This window comes from Vulpes lagopus, chromosome 5 (genome assembly GCF_018345385.1).
Source record: "Vulpes lagopus strain Blue_001 chromosome 5, ASM1834538v1, whole genome shotgun sequence".
Classification (NCBI taxonomy): Eukaryota; Metazoa; Chordata; class Mammalia; order Carnivora; family Canidae; genus Vulpes; species Vulpes lagopus.
This window is the reverse complement of record NC_054828.1, coordinates 99,161,443-99,176,440: the sequence shown is the minus strand read 5'-3', so window position 1 is coordinate 99,176,440 and position 14,998 is coordinate 99,161,443. Positions and strand designations below refer to the sequence as shown.

Below are 14,998 nucleotides of genomic sequence, written 5' to 3'. Positions count from 1 at the left end.
TGAGGATGTGGACACAGAAAATCTCAGAAGAGCATCACCTAACACAAGCCACAGGGGCAGGGAGCCAGGAGGGTCAGGGATTGTTCCCAGGCGAGATGGTACCTCCCCTCCAACACCCCATTACAGATGAGCAAACAGAGCTCAGGTAAGAAAAGTGACTTGTCCAAGTTAATGACAGCATGTCAGTGAGTAAGTAAGTCAGGGCTGAGAAGCAGCTGTCCTAGCTCCTGGCCACCTAGCTCCCAGTGCTCCTTCCAGAACAAGGTTTCTCAACCTCCCTACTGACACTGGGGCCTAATCGTTCTTTCTTGTGGGGGCCATCCTGTTCATTGTGGGATGTTTAGCAGCATAGCTGGCCTCTACCTGCTAGATGCCCATAGTACCCTCTCCCCAATTGTGATGATCAAAAATGTCTTCAGACATTACCAAATTTCCACTGGAGAGCAAAATTGCCCTCAGTTGAGAGCTACTCATCTAGAACTTAGGAAATGTGAACTGAGATAAGAGGCAGTGACCAAAGTCAAGCCTTGGGCACAAATGTAGACAAAAAGGTCTGGTGTCAGGGATTGCAGACAAGCACCAAGTATTCCCAGCCCTGAGTCACTTTGTACCTGTGTGCCCCACCCACCCTGTGAGTCCCTTAGACTTGAGTTCAGCTTTTAAGTTGTGCAGACTTGAGTTCAGCTTTTAAGTTGTGCAGTGCTTTAGTTCACCACACCCCTGTGAAGCAGATAGCGGAACATATTCTTTTGTCCTCATTCTACAGATAAGGAAATTAAGGCTTAAGAATATTTAATGCACCAAAGTCACTTGGTAAGCTAGTGGCCAAACCAGGCTGGAACTGCCCCACGGAGTCACCCAGAAGCAGACAGAGGGCCTTTCAGCCTCTGCATGTACTTCTAGAAGGCTGCATGCCTAGAACCCAGATCCATTAGTTCCTAACAATCCCAGGGGCATCATAACCCTGGCGGCTCACAGATGGGAACTACGGAGGCTCCGGGAGGACAGGAGACACACGACTGAATCCACGCATGCCTGCGGGGAGCTGGGCACCAGCTCTCTTCCCTCAGTACCAGCTCCCAACCAGGCTGGGGCCACAAGGTCTGGGCTCCCTCAGACACTGACCCTCAGACGCTGCCTGGCCAATGGGCCTGCCAGGCACTTACTTTTAAAGGACACCACTTCCCATCAACATGGAACACTGGAACTTATAACTCCCTCCCTCTGATGCAGGAGAGGAGGCCCATTTGAGTGAGAGAATGTTTTTGACCATGAATCAGTCCTGTCACTACGAGTAATCACTCCATTGCTAATCACTCATGATGTCAATGGTTCACAAAGTTTGTGCTCTTATACGCCAAGAATGGTGCTATAAGTCTGCCACACAGCCCACTTTACAGGTAATGAAATTGAGGTTCAGAAAGGTGAAGGGAGCTTATCCAGCCAGCATGTGTGAGTGACAGGATCCCAGCTAAGACCTGGCTGACACTGAGGCTCTACACTCCTCCCACTACATCGAGACATCAGAACTCCAAGGGGGCCCAAGTGGGCAACTGCACCAGCAAAGAGAAACTCAGTAGAGCCCCAAGTGGGTTTTTTAGCAGGTTGAATCCAGCATCTGTAGTCTTGTGCATACCAGCCAAGTATTTTCTTTCTTTGTAAAGAAATCCCTTTTCCTTAGAAATCACAACAGCACATTTCATAGGCCCAGCCCTGTGAGGGAACTGGCTCACTCAGGAAGGTTTTGCAGTACCAAGTAGAATGAGGCCATGAGTGCTCTCAGCCCCTTGGTGGCCTGAGAGGGGCCAGGAAATGGGGAAGATCCATTAGGGGCCATGGCTTCCCTGAGTACCAACCACTCCTCACACCCATCACAGACTTCACATGGGCAAAGGAGAGGGGTTACAGGACAGACTAGTGCCCTATGGGAGGCATAGGTCCTCAGGGGCACAGTAGTGCAGGATGCTTATCCCTCTAGAGCAAATCCGTTTCCCACCAAATCCCCTGTACTGGATTCCCCAGTCAGGGTCAGCATCCAGACAAGCACAGGCCTCGCTTGGGCAATTTTCCTCTCCAAGTAAAATTTAAAGCTTACAGTGGCACCTCTCAGAACCACCTTGAATATGTCTCTTCTCTCTGGGCAGGAGAACTCATCCAGAAGAGGTGTGATGGAGCCTGATGGCTTCTTAGGGACACACAGTCATGGATGTCAGGTAAAGAGTCTGCTTTAGGTTCCAAAGGCAAAATGGAGGAAGGGCCTTGCTTCCAGGCCCTGTGCCCCTTCCCTGTCCTTGGTAGCCCTTGGCAGGGGTTTGGGGCACATCCTCAGGCTGGAGGAGCTGCCAGGCAGTTCAGAGGCAAGGACACGTTCTTCCCTCCTCTCCTGCCTAGACCTCTGGGTTTCAGTCCCAGGAGCAGGAGCCTGGCAAGGTCAGCAGAGTGCTGAGGCAGGCAGGAAGCCCATCCTCCCCTGAGAGGACAGCAAGGGAGCATAGGTAACAGGCACAGGACAGGCCAGCCCGCCTGCACAGTACAGAGGTAGGGGCTGCAACTGCCTCCGGGGAACTGGGTAGAGGGGGAGTTACATCCCAGTGGGTCAAGGTCCCCTTCAGAATGGGTGTGCCCTAGAGGGGCTCCTCCTCCTAACCTGCTCAGAAGTCTTAGGGAGGTATCCAAGGTTGGGAAGCAGCTCCCAGGGTGCCTCTCAGGGGTCCCAGGGAGGCTGCCCACTGTCTGACTTAAGAGCAGGTCTGTCTCCTCAGTTAATATTTTATTGGGACAGAAATGTGGCGCCTGAGGATTTGGTTACTGATCCCGTGGGCCTGAGCCTTGCCTAGGGATGCGGGTGGAAGCGAAAGGGGCAGTCCCATGATGTGGCTGAGGTCTCTTATCACTTGCCACCATCTTCACCCTGGGATGAAGATCCTTCCAGTCATCCTCACCCTGAGCCACCTCCCGCCAACGGGAGGCCCAAGCTGGCTATGCTCACCTGGGGCGGCCAGGACCCGCAGGCCTAGGGTGGCTCAGGGTGTCACCAGGCATCTAGCTCACGCCCACCCCAAGCGCCGCAGCTCCGGCCCCTCTGGAGCCCCTCGGAGCCCCTCGGAGCCCCTGGCCTCCGTCCGCTTACTCCTGGACCAGCCCTCGGGAGTCCGAGGGGACGGCGGCCAAGGCGGCGGGTGCAGGGCCGCCCGGGCCAGACCCGCGGACCCGTGCCCCGGAGCGCGACTGCGGCTCCCTCCCTGCGCACCGGGGCCCGGCGGAGCGCGCGGGGCCACGCGTTACCTTCCATGGACATGGGCTCCAGGATGCCGAACTGCTTGAGGACGGCGATGAACAGCAGCACCACCACGGCCATGGCGCACAGCTCCATGCCCTGGATGCCCATGGCGACCCGAGCTCCTGGGGCCGGGCCGTGCCCCTCGCCCGCGCGAGCCTCGGGAGGCGCCGGGGCCGGTGCAGCCCGCGCGGCCTCTGGGGGAGGCCGCGGCTCACATCCCCCGGCAGGCGGGGCTGCGGGTGTGGACGGGGCCGCGGCCCCGCGGAGGGCGGCGGCGGACTGGGCAGGCCCGGAGGTGGACGCGGCGCGGCGGCGGAGCCCGAGCGCAACTTTCCGAGTCAGCCGGCAAACTTCGAGGCGCGGCGGCGGCGGCGCGGAGCGCAGCTCGGGCGGCCGACGCGGGCCAGAGACGCCTCCATGGCCGGCGAGGCGCCGCGCCTCTTTCGCCCCCTCTCCAGCCCCGCGGGCGCGGGGGCGCGGGGGCGCGGCGGCGGCGGGGGTCCCGGGCGCTCCCGGCCGCCCCAGCCTCCATCGCGGCTCCCCGCGCGCTCATTGGCCTAGGCGCGGCGACCACCCGAGGAGGCGTCCCCCGCGGCCCCCCCGCGCCAGCCCGGGAAGGGGCGGAGGGAGGTGGCCCCGCCCCGCGCGGCCCAGCCCCCCGACCGCGCCTGGCGCTCCGCCACCGCCGCCCAGCCCGCCCCCGGGAGGCCGCGCGGCCGACGGGTACCTCCACCTACCGGTGCGGGGCGGAGTGGCTGGGGAGGGCGCGGGGGGCCAGAGAGGAAGGGAGCCGCAGCACCGTCAGCCGCGAGGAGTCGGGGCTCCAGACTCCGGGCGGAGGGGTGCGGAGCCCGCCCCCACCGCGCCCCGCCCCGCCCCGCCCGCCAGCGGAGCCGGCCTTCGGGGGATCGGGAAGCCCTCTCGCCCCGGGCTGTCTCCCGCACCGTCAGCTCTCCGCTCGAGACTGAACTTGGCCCTGGTCTGGCCCCCGATGCAAATGCAAAAAGTTGGTATCCAAAGTTATCCAGTTCCGGAAACGCACGTGCGCGCCAGGCTTTTGGAGAAGTGTGGGTTTTGGCATTAGAGACTACGGAACCGAGTTCCACCCCTGATTCTGCAGCATGACCTTGGTCGAGTCACGGACTTGCAGACTCCTCCTCCACACGGAGGGGCTGGTGCATGCCTGCCTTTCCGGCTGTAGGAAAGAGCTAAAGGGATGCCAGGTGCAACGCGCGGGCAGTGCCCAGGAGCGCCAGCTCGTTTGTGGACCGCTCCCTCCAGCCCGGGGGCGCTGGGTCCGAGAGGAAGGAGAAAGCCAAGCGAGAGGAGTGGGCGTGGCAGGGCGGAGCCCGGGAACCCTCCCAAGTCCGCGAACTCGCGGACCCCAGGCAGGAGCCGCGGCTCTCTGCTGCCCTCCGGCGGGCACGGCTCTCAGCAGGCGTCCTCGCCCGCGCCCGGGCCTTAGAGGGCGGGAAGCAGGGGCTGCTTCGCACGCCAAGTTCTCCAGTTCTCCCGCTCCCGCTGCCTTAGGGGAGGGGAAATCCAGCCCCGCTCCACGCCTGCTTGGACCTAGGGCCCGAGCACTAGTAGCTTCCATCGTGAGCCTCTGCTACCCACTCGGTCATTCGTTCAACAAATGCTGAATGTGTTCTGTGCCCCCTTGGTGCCCGGGTGGCGGGGGGGGGGGGGGGGGGGGGGACAGGAGGGACGGGAGTGCCGGAGCGTGCACGGCCAAGGGTCCCTCTGGAGCTGGCATACAGGAACCAAGCCTTTATGTTTACTTGTAATCCTTAAGGGCCGCCGCGGTGGGCTTTCTCTTGCCCACTTTCCAGTTAAGGAAACCAAGACCTAGAGGGTGGACTAGGGAAGGGGCGCAGGTGCAGCCCAGGTCTCCTGGGTTCCAGAGCAGTCGTGGCCCAGCATACCGCACGGTTTCCAGTGGAAGAGGAGGGGAGAGAGGCTGCTGGGTTTCTTCTGGCCTGTGTGGTTCCACCTCAGTATTTAACACACCTGGTTAAAAGTCTGAGTTATTGGAGATATTTTTAAAGAACTGTAAATGCACAGCTTTCAATTGCATTTAAGTGGGCATGTGGTGAGCCTCCACTGACCAAAGCAAGAGTTCTAAGCAGAGACGCCAATGATCGCCAGAGAGCATGGCTCTGTGGCAGCACATGAGTTGCTAAAGTGTATTAAGTCTAGAAAGGCTCAAACCCCTCCTGTACTCTAATTTACACACTTTACAGAGCTGAGTGAAGTCTAGCCTGTAGGTCCCAGCTAGTTGCCACTAATCCTCAATCAATGGTCTGGTTAAAAGTACATTAACCTCTCTAAGCCTGTTTCCTAAAATGGGGATGACAAGCCAGCCTCTCCAGGGAGGGGCTTGTAAAGGATCAAGTGAGACAAGGGCTGGCCTGTGTCACAGGCTCTGATGGCTCCTTAAGATGTGTTCTTGGAGTGGGGTATGTACAGGGTACCAGATGTGAGATAGATAGGGGGATAGAGAAGTGGGCAAGCAAAGGAAGCCATATGAAGGGTCTTCCTGAGGCTGGTCCACCCCTCCTTCCCTGCCTCAGTTTCCCCTGGTGCTCCTGAGCATCTTCCCTGGGAAAGCTTCAATGACTGCTCATAAACACTGAGCTATAAATGAGACATTGATCCCCTGGCTATGCGGTGTAAAATATTAACGATGCCTAAGTGGATACCAGGGATGAGAGCAGAATGTCCGCTCGGCATTAGCAGCCTGGGCCATGGGCCTAATGGATGGGAAGCTGACTCCCCCGCTCACTCACTAGCTTGGCGCATGCCAGTTCTAGGGCCAACCAGGTCCACTGAGGCTGGGCTGATGGCCCCATCACACTCTCCACTTCCACAGGACCTGGGGCAGAGAAGCTGGCAGACAAGCCCCTAGACCCCATACATCCTCCCCACACCGATGAAGTGCCAGGCCAGGCCTTTCCCACCTGCCCCCTCCCTAATATCCCCCAAGTGCCTCCTGTGGCAGGCATTCCCCGCCAGCTCCCTGCCTTAGGGGAGGGGCACATCCAAAGAAATCTCCACAGCGCGGGGTGCTGAGGACTGCCTTAGGAGTGGGCAAAGATGAGGGGCGATGTGGAGAGAGCCACTTGCTCCACCCCAGGTGATAGTAGAAGGCTGGAGAGTCCTGAGCTCTCACTTGAAGACCTCAGGATGTCTGGGAGGCTCTGGGAGCTCTGGTGTCCTGGCCTAGTTTAGAAAGTTTTTAGACCTCCAGCTGTTTGGAGAAGGCTGGGGCACACCCCAAACCTAGCCTTGCACCCCACACCTGAGGTCATGGTCTTCCTATGCCTAGAATATTGATACCACTCCAGTTCCACCTCCAGGAAGCCTCCCCAGCTTATGCCAGCCCTGCATCAACCCCCTTCTCCTCAGAACCGCCATGGCCTCCGCTGCCTGGGCCATGCCATTCTGCCATTGTGTTTTGGCTGTCTGCCCAGACATCTTCCATGTCATCTCGTGCTTCTCATCTCTTACCACACTGCACTGTCAGCTTCTGTGGGGTGGCACCATGTCAGATTGACCAACATTAGTTGGGTGCCCCAGCCTACTAACCATCCAGCTGCCCAAGGATGTCAAAAGATCTTTTGACTTTTAAAGGAGAGACTGGGCCACACATACTGTTTGAGGGACCCATGCCCAGCAAACAGCTCAGCAAGTTCTCAACTCCTGCAGAGAACAAGCCACCCTTGGTTCTAGAGCATTCTAGTGGACAGAATAGTCATTATTCAATTTATCTCTCCTTCTCATATTCATAGGAACCAGACAAGAATGTCCATGAGTAGAGTTCCTCATCCCAAAGAAATGCCTCTAGGACTCTTCCCCATGGATGTCCCAAGGCCCCTCAAATGCAATGCATTCGAAGCTAAACTATCAACCTTCCCTAAACCTGCCCCTCCTTCACACTCCTTGTCTTAGCTGCTCAGGCCCAAACCCTGGGTTAGCCTGGAATCTTCCTGGCCCACTCCTGCCCAGTCTACCAACAAACCCTGGCACTGTGCCTCTTGCTCATTCCTCTCGGCTCCACTGTCACCAGGTAGCTGCAGCTGCCATAGCTCACCAGCTAGGAGCCAGGACAATGAGATACCTCTATGACTGGCCCTGGGAAAGCAGGAGAGAGATGCTCTTTTTCACTGTGGCAGCTGAATGGCCACCCTGGCACCATGTGGGGCCAGCAGGCTGGAGAATGAAGTTATTTCTTGAGAAAGCAGAACAAAATATGAATGGCCCCAGCCCAGTTGACAATGTTATATGCCTTGACCCGGCTGTGCCTAATGGCACACCTAAACCTATATATCTTTCAGTTACATGAGCCAGTAAGTCTCCCTATTGTTGCTTACCCCAATGTGAGGTGGGCTGCTGTTCCTTGCAACCAAAGGGTCTTGATTGATGCAACCCCCATTACTCATAGAACAAAGACCAAATCCTTAATATGACCTATAAGAGCAGCTGACATTTACTAAGAATTCACTATGTACCAGGCAGTACAATACCATTTATCTTCATTTCTCGCAGCTCCCAGTAAGGCAGGGACTTGACAAGAAGAAGAAATTGAAGCACAGAGTGGCTAATTCTTTGCTTAAGGGCACACAGCTTATACTACACAGTATCAGGATTTGAACTCAAATATTCTAGCTCCATAGCCTGCGATTTTAATTCAATCCTGCCTTGCCCCTCTACACCAGTGTGGTCCTCCTTTCCCTTGTTCACATGACCCCAGCCACACCTGCAGCTACCTGAATAGGCCCAAGGCTCCAGATCTCTGCACATGCTCTTCCCTGAGATCTGAAGGCTCTTCTTCCTCTTCCTCCTCTTCCTTTTCACCCAGCTAATTCGTGCCTACTTGTCCTTTGGGTCCCAGCTTAAATGTCACTTCTGTGAAGTGTCTTCCCTGACCTGTTTGCCTTTATTAGTCTCTGCTAGTCCCCTTCCCTCTTTGCAGGTCTCAAAATGTGAGTTTAGCTATTTACTTATGTGTTCGTTTATTTGCTTCTGTTCTCCCACCAGACTGTAAATTTTCTGAAGGTATAAGTAGCACCTGCCTCAACGTATTTATAGATAACTAATGGGATGTCAGACAATGCTTTTCCTCCAATTATTTCAGCAGAGGCTGTCTTGGTATCACTAACAAGAGCACCAGACTGGAAGCCCAAGAGAACCAGGGCCACATCCCTAGTTCTAACCCTAACCAGCAGAGTTAGCCAAGGCACACCACCTCTCTGAGATTCCCTTTCCTTCTTATAATGTGGGTTCGCTTGGTGACATTTACCTGCCTGTCAAACAATGAGCTGTGAGAATCAACAAGCCAATGGATGTGAAAGCAACCCAAGACAAGCATGAGGGACTCTGTTCCTATAGATGCCCACTTCCTCAGAGCCAGAAACACCTTGGAGGGGACACCATAGGATAGGAGTCAACCTTACCCACAACCAGCTCCCCTCATGACACAAGATGGATGCCTAGTTCTAGACATCACATCCTAACATGACAGTGTCCTGGAAAAGACAAGTTCATCTCTTCCTATGTCTCTCTCTTTTTTATAGTGAAGAAGACTTACCCATTAAGCTTCTCATGAACACTTCCTTGTGTTTCATGGCTGGAATTATTTCACGTGTCATGCCTAAATCTCTTGTTGGCAAGAGGAATGAGAGCACTACTGTAGAAAAGACTGTTAGCTCTCCACCAAAATTCATTTGCCTCTCTTCTATAGTAAAAAAGCCTTAACTAGGCACATCGTTGCTCAGTGGTGACAGCATTTCTCAGACCCTTTTGCAATTAGTTGTGGCCATATGACTAAGTTCTTAACAGTAGAAAGGATGGGTGCTGCTCTGGGGATGGAGGCCTTGTCAGTGAGTGAGTCTCCTTATCATTCTTCTCTTTTCTTGCTGGCTGGGACCCAGACATGTCGATGACCAGCCTCAGCCATGCAGATGATGACAAGTCTGGAAGGGGAGGAGGGGGTGGAGCTACAAGGTGGAAGGGACTTGACTCCCTGAATGACCACATGGAACAGAACCGTCCACCAAGCTGGAACACTCACCCTGAGATGTTAAGGGAGAAAGAAACTTTTAAAAATCTCTTAAAGAAAGAAATGAAGTGAGGTGAGAGCTGGCTATTTTGAAAATAGAGGCAGAGAGGTGCCTGCGTGGCTCAGTCAGTTAAGCGTCTGCCTTCAGCTCAGGTCATGATCCTAGTGTCCTGGGATCAGACCCTGCTCAGTGGGGAGCCTGCTTCTCCCTCCGCCCTTCCCTCTGCATGCTTGCACTCTCTCTCTTTCTCAAATGAATAAATAAAATCTTTTTTTAAAAAAAAATAAAAGAAAATAGAGGTAGAAAGGAAGAAGAAGATATGAGATATTGAAGTCTTCACAATGTTGGAAAAGGAAATACTTTTGGACCAAACAACAGAAATGAGATGGTTGCAGAAAGCATTTTTCAAAGGTCTTTTAAGATTTATCAGCCAAATTTTCAGGCAAACAGAAACGGCCTCAAGTGAGAGACAGAAATGGGTAGAACAAGAAAGCCAAGAAATAAAGTAGCTATGGGAGAACTGTATTCAGAAAAGAACTTTGGTAGTGGTCACTGAACACAGAACCAACTAGAAGAAAATGGACCAGAAACTGACCAAGTCTTTGAGGGAATTACGGTGTGGTAGAAGTCTGGCCCCAAAAATCCTGTGAATAATCAAGACCCACAATAACTCTTGGCCTTCCTAACTTGCACTAGCAGAAAACTTGGAAAGCTCTATGGTCCCAGAGGAGGGCACACTTCCCAACACCCTACTTCAGACTATGTTTCACCAGTCTCAACGAATGCTCTCTCCTTGGATGGGGCTTAGATAAGACAATGCCACAAATATTTATTGTGCCCTCACTTTGTGGGTGGTCCTGGTGAGCACTCTACAGTCAATTTCTTGTGGAGAACTTTCTTAGGTGGGCTATTTGAAAAATTCCTCAAATTTGAGAATATTCCCTGCTATGGACTGAGCCAGGTATCTGAGAGATTCTTTACAAGAATTACCTGGTTTCATCTTCATGTCGACCCTAATTATGGAGGAAATAACACCATTACCCCTGTGGCAGAGACTTCTGGTTGCATAGACTTAGGATCTATTCTTCCCTTCTTTCTCTCTAACACAATCTTAATCTTGTTGAGGGCAACAATGCACTTTGCTGAAAAACTACATTCCCAGCTTCCTTTGTGGCTAGAGATGGCCATATGACACAGTTTGGGCCAGTGAGCTATAAGCAGAAGTCATTGAGTGGGGCTCCTAGGAAACCACCTTGAAGGAGTGGGACAGACTCAGTGTCATATGCCCTTTTTTGGCTATTTCTCTTCACTTCTTTCTGGAATGGGTTATGATAGCTATACCTAGAGCCAGGAGAGAAGGACACAGTTTACTGAATTATGATGACTTGAGCTGCCAAACTAAACCTAACAACTACATTCATCTGGATTTGTTATTGCTTGAGAAAACTAAACCTTGATCTCATTTAAGTCACCATTACTCAGGTTTTCTGTTCCATGAAGCTGAGGAGAAACTGAGGCTTAAGAGATATATACCACTGTGTATATCAGAGGTGCTCACCACTGATAAGAGGCAAAGCTGGGGTTTGAATATATCCTGAAGGCAGTACCACAGAGAAATGAGTGATGTGCCCCACAACCCCTGCCCCCCCCCATCCACCTCGTGTGCTGACCACTGACTCTGTTGGGCCCCTGACTTGCCTAATGTCTGCCTGCTACTTGCCAGTTGCCAGATGCCACTCTTGCTACTGGGAGCTTCCTTCTAAATGTTCAGTCCCCAGGGGGTCCTTGGGTGGCTTGGCGGTTTAGTGTCTGCCTTCATCCCACAGCGTGATCCTAGAGTCCTGGGATCGAGTCCCGCATCGGGCTTCCTGCATGGAGCCTGCTTCTCCCTCTGCCTGTATCTCTGCCTCTCTGTGTGTCTCCTGTGAATAAATAAATGAAATCTTTAAAAAAAATAAAAATAAAAAATAAATGTTCAGTCCCCAGCTGAGGAATGCAGCTCTTTGTTCTGCTGCTCTCCTCACCACCTCCAGGTTATTCTATCCTCCAGCCCAATGGTTGGGTTGGTTTTCTTGGCCCCAGTCCTCACCAGCACTCCTTAGCTTAGCTTCCTGCCTTTCCTCTCTGGCCCTGCTGCTTTAAGAACAAGCCTGTAGGCAGAGAAGCCTATGATGAGGACAGGGAAGAGCTTGGGTGAAAGATGAAGGTTGCCTGCACCTTGGTAAAGGCTGAAGAACTGGAAAGGAGGGAACTTCATTGACAGAAATGAAGGAAGCCTATAGATTCTGCATATTCCAAATGCAGCCTAGCAGAGCCTAATTTTTAAGGCTCTGCTCCTACAGTGATTTTTCTTTTAACTTATAACAAGAAATTCTTTTTCAAAGATTTATTTATTTATTTATTTGAGAGAGAGAGCAAGGGAGAGCATGAATGGGAGGGGCAGAGAGAGAGAGGGAGAAAGAATCTGAAGCAGACTCCATGCTGAGTGTGAAGCCCAACATGGGGCTTGATCCCATGAGCCTGAGATCATGGCCTGAGCCAAACCAAGAGTTGGACACTTAACCAACTGTGCCACACAGGTGCCTCTATAACAAGTTTTTAAATATTGAGATTGGGTTTTTTTTTAAGATTTTATTTATTTATTCATGAGAGACACACACACACAGAGGCAGAGACACAGGCAGAGGGAGAAGCAGGCTCCAAGCAGGGAGCCTGATGTGGGACTCGATTCTGGATCTCCAGGATCACACCCCAGGTTGACGGTGGCGCTAAACCACTAAGCTACTGGGGTTGCCCGAGATTGTTTTTAAATGACTGTGTAGCATATTGCTTAATAGTGCAGACTTTGAAGACAAACTGCCTGGGTTCAAACCCTAGCTTTCCACTTATTAGCCATGTGACCTTGGGCAAGTAACTTAGCTTCAACAAGACTCAGTTTCTGCAACTATAAATGAGAATGATAATACCCATGTCACAGAGTGATTATGAGTGTAAAATAAATTACTGCATGTAAAGTACTTAGAACAGTGCCTTTCACCCTTTTGAGGTATTCAGTAAGGGCTGAAGCTTCTGTTATTATCACAGAGAAAGGAATTCATTGTACATGTTATCGACACTCAGAGAATAAGCAAGAACATAGGTGAGTTTGAACACATCTGTGTTTTACCTATACAAATGACATTACCTCTCTCAGCCCTATTGAGTGCAGAAAAGGAAGATTCCAATTATGATGAAGTAGCTGGCATCACATTTGCCTTATCGATGGAAACAACTATAAAATCTGGACAAAACATGTAAAGCAAGTATATGTGGGCACTAGACATCAATTAACATAGGGCAATGATCCTTGAGAATCCTATTACATGATCCCCACATTCACTTCTTCTTTATTTCTGAGCACATTTTCCAAAATGCCGGGCAGCAAAACCTCCTAGCATGGTGGTCACACTGGATGGAGGAAATAGAGATCAGACTTCAGGATTGCTAAGGCAGCCATGATTTGAGAGGGCAGGTGTCTGGAAATGAGGGAGCTACAGAGAAGGAACAGACCCCTATGAAAACATCTCTTGGATCCCTTGGTCAATTGTTAGGCTGTTCATGAGCATAGAGAGACTCCAAGAGGGCTTATAGAGAATAGTGGCTGAGGGAACTAATAGCTAAACAGAGATTTTGGAATTTATACAAGCCTGAGGAAATACTGAAGGTTGAGCTCAGCCAAATCACTGGTGAACAACTTAGGCTTTCTGTTTAGGTCCCAGAAAGGCCATACTTTAGAATTACAACAGTGACTTAAGAGCTACATTCTATAAATAAGAAGAAAGTTAAAACAGATATACCTTAGCAAAGCCTAAATGCAAGCTTTCACAGGATGAGTGTGGTTTGCCAGGAGATTAACTGCCTGCCAAAACTAAACTCAACACTCTTTCAAGGGACAGAAGCTAACCCAGAGCCCATGCAACATACCATTCACATGCATAACAAGCATATCATTCAGCATGCGATAAAAAAGTATGAGACATGTGAAGAAGAAGGAAAAGTGGCTGATCATGAACTTTATAGAAACACAGGTATAACTGAGATTTTGGAGTTTGTAGATAAGGACTTCACAATAACTATAATTAGTATGTTTTCAAAAATAGAAAAAGAAATGGACAAAATGAATGAAAAGGTGAAGCTTAAATTTCAACAGAGAATTGGAAATTTGCATCATTAGGGTTGATCATGGAAGCAAAACCACTATGACTGATCCAAAATATAGATATAGAACATAGAACATAGAGTGATAAGGAATAGAGGCTTTATAATAAGAACAAGACCTTATGCAATTGGGGGTGCTGGGTAAGAAGTCCATGGAAGGCTGTTGTCTCTATATATGCCCGAAGTTGCTGGAGGTCAGCAGGATCAGAATAGAGGGGAAAAGGATGGATATGAAGTGAGAAAAAGTGAAAACAAGCTGGAACCCACATCTGTCTCTCACTGCCTCCAACCCTGACAACACAGGTGACCTGCAGAGGAAGCAGACACCATCTACCACATGAAGCTGCACATATGCCTGACCCAGTGTTAAATAAAAATTGCAAGACATGCCAAGAAACAAGAAAATGTGACTCATGCTTCAGAAATAAATAGTAGAAACTGTCTCTGAGTATGGTGAGATGTTGGATTTAGCAGTGAAAAACTTCAAAGCAGCTATCGTAAATATATTCAAAGAACTAAAGAGCCATATTTAAAGACTTAAAGTGTGATCAATGACATAGTGAATGAAGAATCTCAATATAGTGGCAGAAATATAAAAGAAATGAATGGAAATTCTGGAGATGAGAAGTGAAATAACTGAAATTTAAAAATTCATTAGAGGGACTCAATAGCAGATATGAGCTAGCAGAAAAAAAGAATCAGTAAACTTGAAGATAGATCAATAGAAATTATCCAATCTGAAGAACAAAGAGAAAAAAAAATTGAAGAAAAATGAAATGATTCTAAGATACCTGTAGGCCAATATTAAATATACCAACATAAATGTGATTGAGAGTCCTGGAAGAAAAGAAGAGAGTGAAAGAGAAGCAAAGAAAACCTGTGAATAAATAATAGCCAAAAATTCCCAAATTTGATGGAAAACATAAATCTCCATATACAAGAAGCTCAAAAAACTCCAAATGTGATAAACATGAAGATATCACTACCCATATACATCACAATCAAACAGTTGAAATACAAAGACAAAGAGAAAATCTTGAAAGCAGCAAGAGAAAAATGACACATCACACACTGGGAAAAATATGATTAAGAGCTGTCTTCTCATTTGAAATAATGGAAATAGCTGGAAATCAGTAGAATGACATACTCAAGGAGCTGAAAGAAAAAAAAAACTATCAACCAAAAATTCTTCATCTAGCTAAAACCATCCTTCAGAAATGAAGACAAAATAAAGACATTCCCAGACAAACAAAGACAGAGTGCATTGCTAGCAGACTTGCCTTAGAAGAAATACTAAAGGGGTACACCTGGGGGGCTCAGTGATTGAGCATCTGTCTTCAGCTCAGTTTGTGATCCCGGGGTCCTGGGATTGAATTTTGCATTGGGCTTCCTGCAGAGAACCTGCTTCTCCCCCTGCCTGTGTCTCTGCCTCTCTCTCTCTCTCATGAATAAATAAATA

General features: G+C 50.3%; 1 protein-coding gene across 2 annotated transcripts in view; it reads right to left on the bottom strand.

Annotated features, from left to right (window-relative positions):
* The window catches only part of KCNIP3 (potassium voltage-gated channel interacting protein 3), an 81,727-nt gene that overhangs the window by 22,450 nt on the left and 44,279 nt on the right, over positions 1–14,998 (bottom strand). The window contains exon 1 of one of the 2 annotated variants that reach the window (XM_041754010.1): positions 3,286–3,506. The exons of the other annotated variant lie outside the window; for it this stretch is intronic. Coding sequence (XP_041609944.1) covers positions 3,286–3,388 — 103 coding nt within the window. The 5' untranslated portion in view covers positions 3,389–3,506. Of the gene's footprint in view, positions 1–3,285; positions 3,507–14,998 lie in introns of those variants that run through there. 2 annotated transcript variants of the gene reach the window in all.